This window comes from Thamnophis sirtalis, unplaced genomic scaffold, assembly GCF_051295495.1.
Source record: "Thamnophis sirtalis isolate CommonGarterSnake01/CBP01778 unplaced genomic scaffold, rThaSir2_p1.2 scaffold_4, whole genome shotgun sequence".
Classification (NCBI taxonomy): domain Eukaryota; kingdom Metazoa; phylum Chordata; class Lepidosauria; order Squamata; family Natricidae; genus Thamnophis; species Thamnophis sirtalis.
Genome location: NW_028261384.1, coordinates 121,763,451 through 121,772,226, shown reverse-complemented (window position 1 = coordinate 121,772,226; position 8,776 = coordinate 121,763,451). Strand labels below are relative to the sequence as shown.

The 8,776-nt window shown below is 40.0% G+C and overlaps 1 protein-coding gene across 1 annotated transcript; it reads left to right on the top strand.

Moving 5' to 3' along the window:
- Window positions 1–2,548: 2,548 nt before the first annotated feature.
- Window positions 2,549–7,675, top strand: QPRT (quinolinate phosphoribosyltransferase). The gene is made up of 4 exons (XM_087714040.1): window positions 2,549–2,723; window positions 4,750–5,306; window positions 6,274–6,405; window positions 7,053–7,675. The coding sequence occupies exons 2-4, from the start codon at window positions 4,755–4,757 to the stop codon at window positions 7,272–7,274; spliced, it is 906 nt and encodes a 301-aa protein (XP_087570166.1). The 5' UTR covers window positions 2,549–2,723; window positions 4,750–4,754; the 3' UTR covers window positions 7,275–7,675.
- The last annotated feature ends 1,101 nt before the right edge of the window (window positions 7,676–8,776 follow it).

The window sequence follows — 8,776 nt, the reverse complement described above, 5'->3', positions numbered from 1 at the left end:
AACAGCTGCATGCAAGCCAGGTATTTTATTTTTCAGGAAGGAGGTACAAGCAGCAAGGACACCATTCCTGGGCTAGCTACTAAACTGGGATTATACCTTTAAAGTCTGATATATTTTTTGTAGCTTTCTGCTAACGATTCTGGCTTTTGCGTGATTCCTGTGTTAATGGTTTCATTCCTGCTTTGCTCTCTGATTGGCAAGGAGGTGTTTGCTAGTTTGTGTTTGTAATTTTAACTTTATTTGCCCCAAGTATATTTCCCAAAACTGATACTATTTTTTTAACCTGTCTTCAGCATCTTTTTTCCTCCTTCCTTGTCATCCTGGCCTGTCTTTAGCACTTTTGCTTCCCCCTTATCATCTAGCCTGATCTCGTCTTGTATCTGCATTTCCTGATTTTCCTAAAAAGCTTCTAGTCTAGTGGTGCCTTTGTTTATGAATTTAGGATTTTATCCTTTTTCTTTTTCTTTTAGTAGTGGCAATTCCTCCCATTTCCTTCCTACATTCCAAAGCAGAAGGCCGAAGCAATGGAAATTAGTCAAGGAGAGAAGCAACCTAAAACTAAGGAGAAATTTCCAGACAGTTAGAACAATTAATCAGTGGAACGACTTGCTTTCAGAAGTTGTGGATGCCCCAACACTGGAGGCTTTTAAACAGCTTGGACTGAATTTGTCTGAAATGATACAGGGTTTCCTGCCTGAGGTGTTAGACCAGAAGACCTCCAATGTTCTTTCCAACTCTATTATTCTGTTATCCTAAAAGTTGCCAAAGTTGACTTGAGAAACACTAATTTGGATATTTAATTTTTGCATGCCACAGTGGTCCTAGAAGTACAATAAGAAGAGCCAGTTAAAGGGGATATGTGAGTTCCATGCAGAGGTGGGTTCCTACCAGTTCGCACCAGTTCAGTAGAACCGGTTGGTCAAATCTACCGAACTGGTTAGAAGAGGTTCCACCAGTGGACCCGGAAAGCAGGCCACACCTACAGAAGAGGTTCCAACATTTTTTTGAAACCCACCACTGACACACACACACACACACACACACACACACACACACACAGACTCACACAGAGAGAGAAAGAGGAAGAAAGAAAGAAAGAAAGAAAGAAAGAAAGAAAGAAAGAAAGAAAGAAAAAGAGAGGGAGACGAAAGAAAAAAAGGAAAAAGGGACAGAGAGACAAAAGGAAGGAAAGAGAGAGAGAGAGAGAGAAAGAAAACACATGGCCGACAAGCCACTCCCACCAGGTCACATGGCTGACAAGCCACTCCCACAAAGGAGGCCACACCCACCGAGTAGGTTCGAAAAAAATTTGAAACCCACCACTGGTTCCATGTATTGTAGAGGACAATTCTGTGGAAGTTCCTTTCCAGAGACAGTTGCCAAAGTTAGGGATTATCTGTTTGTACTTTGACTTCAGCTTCAGTTATCAGATGCTGAGCCAACAGACCAGCTCCGTTGAGAGGTTTTTTAATAAGGAATTCCAATCAACTTCCATGGGATTTAATACCTGGTAAACAAGTATTAGAATCTAAACAGAAGAAGCTACTTTGAATTAACTTGAGAGGCTTTAGCTGCAGTGCTATAAAAGTTTTACACAATAAATTGGCCTATTGTGGTGTGTTTTTTTTTACTATAGCTTGTAGAGTATTAATTTAAAAAATATCAAGCCACAAAATACACTAATGATTATACAATATAAAAACTCTACATACCTATAGTAATTAATATAAAATAACAAAACAATAACAAAAAGTTATAAGATCCAAATAGTGCTAGTATATATATATATATGTTTGTGTGTGTGTGTTGTATTTGTGCTGATAAATATATATATATAGTCTTTATTATAAAATATTTCTAGCATTTAAATTTTAATATATGTATTTTTAATTGTAAGCTTCCCAGAGTCATTGACGGAGATGGGTGACTATAGAAACTGAAAAATAAATAAATGTTCATATAAGTGAATGTAATACTTAATCTTACTGTTAAATCTATCACATATAAAAACATACCATTTCATCTTTCCATTTTTAGAATATAAGGACATTTCAAAAATCAGTAATAAACGGATCTTGAATCCATTCCTGACTTTCTTTCCATCTTTGTAAGTTTGTTTTCTTTGCAAGCCCCAGGACTCTTCATAAAATGACGCCCCATAATTTAGTAATATAGTTTAACATCTATTAACATATTTTGCTGTTATATTCCTTTTCAAAGTTGTAAGGATAGTTAAAGAGAGGCGTTACAGGGTACCCTCTGATGTTTGACCTTGTTTGTACAATAAAACGTGCAAAATTCAGCTGGATTTCAGCCCCCCTCCCCCCCAGAAATGTGCTAGGATTGCCAATTTATCTGGGTGTCTTTGAAACCTGCACTGATCTGCAACCAGTTTCCAGTAATTGCTTCTTGACAGGAGTGTTGCAAAGTTCTTTTGTCCCTTTAGGTAGCTAATAGAACTTAAAATCTTTTTATGCCCACAAAGGAACTTTGTCAACTGAGCTGCCGGATGCTGGGTTTCCAGCTGCTGTGGGAGAGATTTGTTTAGATTACAACAGCCAAGGTCCAAAGTGCCAAAAAGAATAATCAGGGTTCTAATCCCACCCCTCACCACGGAGCCTCCCACCTCCCAGGAATTCCAAAAATTTACTTCCTACGACCAGTTAGACAAGAGAAAAGGCTACAGAGCAGACGGCATTAGGAAGGCCAGACCAAAACTTCAGGTGAGCAGCTGGGCCCCCCCTTTTTTTAATTTGCCACGTGTGGGATCTGAAGAGAAATAAAGATCAGGCTTGATCAATGTATAATGAAAATCAAGAAGTAGCAAAAGGACCACACCACTGCTTTACTTGATCTCCCTTTTCCTGTCAATGAACTGGAAATACAATAGTTTTCCTGAGATTTTGTTTGTTTATTTGTTTGGGGGAGGTTTCATACATTTAGTGGATTTGCCTTGGGTTGTTTTAAGATTTGATCGTGGCCATTGAGGAGTGGCTCCAAATTGGCAGAGGTTGCAAATCTTCTCAGAGGTAGCTTATCTTTTAAGGAGGGGGGAGGGTTGGATAGTAGAATTAAGTGCCCATTTCTTTAGGAGGTAAAATTGTTACATGCCTTTGTTGCCCTTTTTTGAGGAAGAAACTTCCAAAAGGTACAATACGGTTAACTTTTTAAAATTCATTGAATGGGTGAATTACAGAGCAAGCTTCCTAATGGTTAATCTGTGTATTTTTAACTTTTACTGACATTATGATTACAGTATTGATTCGGGGTTTCTGTGCAATGGGAATTACTGGGACTAATGCATCTGAGCTTTAATGCATTTTGGATGAAAAAGAACTGGAAACTTAGAATATTTATGTAAAATCGATTTGAATCAGAAATGTTTATGAGGGATTCTGGAGTGGGATTCCCAGAGTAAGAAGGACAGTGTCACTGTATAGATAGTCCTCAAGTTATTGTTTGTCCTCCCCCCCCCCTTTTTGAACTGTGAGCCGCCCTGAGTCCCCCCAGGGAAAAGGGCGGCATACAAATAAATGGAAACTAAACTAAACTAAGTTATGACCGCAATTTTGACTAGAACATCTGTCACTACATGATGTGATTATTAAGTGAGCCGTGCCTGATTTTACGACCTTTTTTTTGACATGGTTGTTAAGTGAATCACCCTGGTCATTAAGTGACTTATGTGCAATTGTTAAGCAAATTCTCTTTCCCCATTAACATTGGTTGTCAGAAGCCTCCAAGGAGGTCAACGATGGCATTCACGGGACCCCAGGATACTGTTGTTAATGCATGCTGTTTCCCAACACCCCAATTCTGATGACATCACCATGGCAGTGGTTCTAAATCCAAAGACCGGTTATAACTTTTCAGCATCCTTGCAACTTTGAACATTCATTCGCTAAATGAATGGTCATAAGTCAAGGACTACTTGCATATGATAAGAATACACAATTGCCTTTTGAGCCACACTCTTAAAAGGCCTAATGAGAACCCTTGGATTTTTGTGCCTTCTGGAGTTCTGAAGCAACCCGGCCCATCCCTGTGGCTGTGCAATGTCGGGCAATTTCCCAGTCATTTTCTGACCCCAAAGTGCCCTTCAACTGCCCCACTTAATTTCAAAGTTACTTTTCACCATTTTTGGATGGGGAACAATTAAGAACAGAGGTAACATATACACACACCTTATCCTTATCCTCGGGCTTAACCAACAATATTTGCTTAATAACAATCATGGCAAAATATGGTTGTGAAATCAGGCCCAACTCACTTAGCAAAGGGGGAATTCTGATCCTAACTGCAGTCATGAGTCAAGGACCACCTGCACAGTTTGTCCTCGCTTTGACCACAGTTGAGCCCAACATTTCCGTTGCCAAGTGAGCTATTTGTTAAGTGAGTTTTGCCCCATTTTACAACTTTTCTTGATGCAATTATTAAACAAATCGCAGCAGTTGTTAAAATTAGCAACATGGTTGTTAAGTGAATCTGGCTTCTGCATTGTTAGGAAGTCACAAAAGGGGACTCCCGGGACATTGCAAGCATCTTAAATATGAGTCAGTTGCCAAGCGTCCGAATTTTGACCACCTGACCATGGGGATGCTGCACTGGTTCTAAGTGTGGAAAATGGTCATAAGTCATTTTGTTCAGTGCGTTGTAACTTTGAACAGTCACTAAATGAACTGTTGTAAGTCCAGGACTACTTATATTGTCTGGTACAACTTGGCCAACATCCTTTTGGTTTCCTTTTAGTCATCATGGCTTCCTACCCAAACCTCTCGCAGCTTCTCCCCGCTGCCCGATTGCGTCAACTCGCCCGAGATTGGTTGCAAGAAGATGCTCCCAGCTTTGACTATGGTGGCTATGCTGTGGGAAACCATCAGGTATCTGCTGTGCTCTTCTGCAAATCCCCTGGAGTCTTAGCTGGTTTTCCATTCTTCAAAGCTATCTTTGCTGAAGTTGGCTGCTCGGTGGAGTGGCTCCAAACCGAAGGAACCTGGGTTGAACCCGTCACCCGAGTGGCTGAAGTCCATGGTCGTGCCAATGACCTCTTGCTGGGCGAGCGAGTAGCTTTGAACTGTATTGGACGCTGTAGTGGTGTTGCCACATCAGCAGCAAAAGCTTGTCGGGCAGCACAGGAAGCCGGATGGCATGGAGAGGTCGCTGGGACAAGGAAGACCACACCGGGGTTCCGTCTCCCAGAAAAATATGCACTTCTAGTTGGGGGAGCCTCCTGTCACCGCTATGATCTGGGAAGCCTCATCATGTTGAAGGACAACCATGTCTGGGCTTCTGGCAGTATTACACAAGTGAGTACACAAAAACAAAGGTGTTCATATTATACAATGGTTGTGATCTAGCCTGCAACCATCTAAATGATTGCTAGAGGGCAGCAGAAAAGAAATGTTTTCCCATAGCTCTCTGTTGCCACTTAGGGGTAGAACTGAGTGTGGCACTCCAGCTTTGGTAGCTATACAAATCAGCCTTTAAAAGAAATACTTAAATCCAATATAGAATCAGATGTACAAAAAAAAAAGAGTGAAGTAAATTTAAATGCTCTATATATTATTCATTAAATTAGTATTAGTCTTAAAATCAATATTGATTGCAATCTTAGTTCAGTTTTGCACTATTATATGTGCTACGTGATAAAGTAGTGATAGGTGGCATACATCTCAGTTTTGTTAACCATCACTTATCTAGATTAAAAATTACATTCAGCTATAAACTATAGTTTACAAACAACAATGGACAGATTCAAAATCATTTTGGCTTTTTTGACCTGGTAGGACTCTTTTGCTGTTATATTGCAATTGTTTTTATATTTTATTAATAATTCAATTTAAATGGTTGCACCTTTGGAAATCAAGGAGAGAATTATTTTAAAATTTGTTTGTTTTTTAAAATAATCTTCTTTTGTTGGCTGGGACTGTTTGCAGCAGGGTTTCCCAACCTTGGTGACTTTAATGCATGGACTTCAACTCCTAGAATTTGAAGCTGGCTGGGGAATTCTGAGAGTTAAAGTCACCAAGGTTGGGAAACCCTGGTTCGCAGAATTAGAACCTGCATCCAGGTTTAAGCAGGCCTGATAGAGGCCCTCAAAGGACCCAATATAAGAGGCAAGCTGTCCTAAGGCGTGTCTTCCATAGAAGATCTTTTCATGGAGAATCCAGCCAAATGGCTGGCATGAGTATCCCTAAGATTAGCTCAAGCTTCTGCAGGCATCAACATATAACCTCGACCGCTGCTGATCTCACAATGTTTGCAACCCCACAGGCAGTTCTCAATGCCCGGCGGGTCGGTGGCTTTGCCCTGAAAATAGAAGTGGAGTGTGGCTCCTTGGAAGAAGCTCTTGAAGCATCAGGATGTGGCGCTGATATTGTCATGCTGGACAACTTTGCTCCTGAGGTATTTGGCTGAGAGAAGATGGGGTAGATCTAGAAACTAAAATTTATGACTGATTAAAAAAAAAAATGGCTTGTTTCTTTCGGATTGATTTCAGTTGAAATATTGACATTTGGAAGCTAAAATAGAGTTTCAAGGTTGTTAAGAGGGCTTCTCTAAAAGCCTTCAGGCTCAAAAATCTTTGTTTTCCCCAAATTACAACCAGCTGCTGTTTCCTGGAGACAGGAATTAGGTTGCTGCAGGGTTTGGTTTAATTGTATTATTTATTTAGATTATGTATGTGTCACTACACATGACAGAAGTTCTTTGAAGGGGTTTACATAGTGAAACATGGCATACAAACATGTTTACAGTAAAGCTGGTCACACTTCCAACGTGGACAAAGCTTTGACGTGGGTATCTTCCACCCTTGAACAAAACATGATTTGTGAAGGTTCTGCTTCTGGAGAGACCTTCAGGACCCCATATTACATACTGTGAGCATTAACAAAAGAATGTCTCATGTGGGACCATTCCCTCACTTGGCTTGCTCCCAATTTGGACCTCATATTCCATATATATTCATAACTCTGACAGGTATCATCATCATAAGACTGGAAAAGTTTGGTTTCCCTCATCCTTCTGCTTATCTCTCTTATCATCTTCTGCAGGACTTGCATCCTACAGCTAGTACTGTAAAGGCCTCCTTCCCCCGTGTCACAATCGAAGCTAGTGGCGGAATCACTGAGGAGAATGTGGCACGCTTTGTGGGTCCCAATATTGATGTGATCTCCCTGGGTTGCCTCACCCAGTCATCCAAAGTGGTAGATTTCTCCCTCAAAATCAGCCGGGATCAGACTCCCAAGCCGTCACTACGCAATTTCGTTTTCTGAGCTGAGATGGGACAGCCAACCAGTCCCATTAGAATATTTGGGAGTTGGGTAATTGAAGAGGTAACAGAGGCTGAGTTGTATCTGCTGCTTATTAACTGTGCTGATCTAAGATGATGGAAGTTATACTCTAAAACTTCTGGAAGACAGGAAATTTCTTGTACAGGGTTTGCCTGGTAAAACCTCCCTAGGCATTTTTTAAAAGATTATTTTCTTTCACAGGATGATTGGAACAGAAACAGCATCAGGGCTGAAAGGGGGGCAGCTGGGTTTTGTAACTTCTTCAACATATGTGATTTTTAACAGCAATAAAATGTATGTAATTTCCTTCCTACTTTCTCTAATCTGTGCCTTGCATGTCTGCTGTAATCAATTTCACTAAGCTGGCCAAATAAATCTTAAAAAAAAAAAAGAATTAGTTGTTCCATTGTCATTTGTCAAAGTTATTGTGGCCAGCAACATCAGCATTGGTCTCGTCTTCCACTCCATTATTTTCCCAGAGTTGTTATGCATCTGTACTATGTCCAATCTCTGAGTTGGCCAACCTCGCACTTACCCAAATTTCTATTTCTATTGGTACTTTCTATCTTCATCACATCTCACCTCCTAGTCTATTGCATTCCTCAGCAGTATTACACACTTTCCGGGGCAAATCACAACCAGGCGTAGCTGAAGGCTTCCTGGAATTTTCTTCCAGACACAATGAATGAGCCCGAAATTTTAGAAAGACTCGAATCTAATTCTCTGAAGAATCCCCGCAGTGGCTTTCTCTTCCTTAAAATTGTGGCAACCTTTGCGAAGCCAAGATCCATCAATCTTTTTGCTTTGGTACTCATATTCAAAATCCTCATTTTGCCACTTTATGAGCATTATAAGCATGGAGGGAAAATTTATCACTTGCCTTTTCTTTAATTCCTCTTGATAAGAATAATACATAATGTTGCAGCAGAGCTGCCAAAAATCCAGGTGCCACTTCTGATCATCCTAATTTTTTTCTGCCATGTTTGGCTGATTTTTGCAGCACAGATCCAGCCACCCTAGCTAGAGTTATCCTGTATCAGACCCCTTATAAAATATGATCCTCAGTTAATTCAAATGCCCTGTATTGTATAAAATGACTGTGTTTTCTCTCTTTGCCCATCCCACTCCACTCCACCTGCCACTAATGGCTGATTGAAAGGGAAGAACTAGAATGGAGAGGCAATCACACAATTTTCCATATATGGGATAGATATAAGATAAATGTGTAAGTGAAGCAATATTAGGCCTGCTATCAGGGTTTAAAAATTTTACATGATTAATTAGCCTATTTTAATCAAATAATTCTTTAAATTGAATTATAGATTAAAAATAACTTATTCTGAACCCAGAAGCAGACATTCTTTCCTTTTAGATGAGTCTCTAATACTAGCAACGTAAGAGGTGATCTTGTCTCGTTTTCTTTTATAGAAGAAGGAATGATCTTTTAAAATTGTACTAAGGATGTCTCAAAACTATTTTCTAGC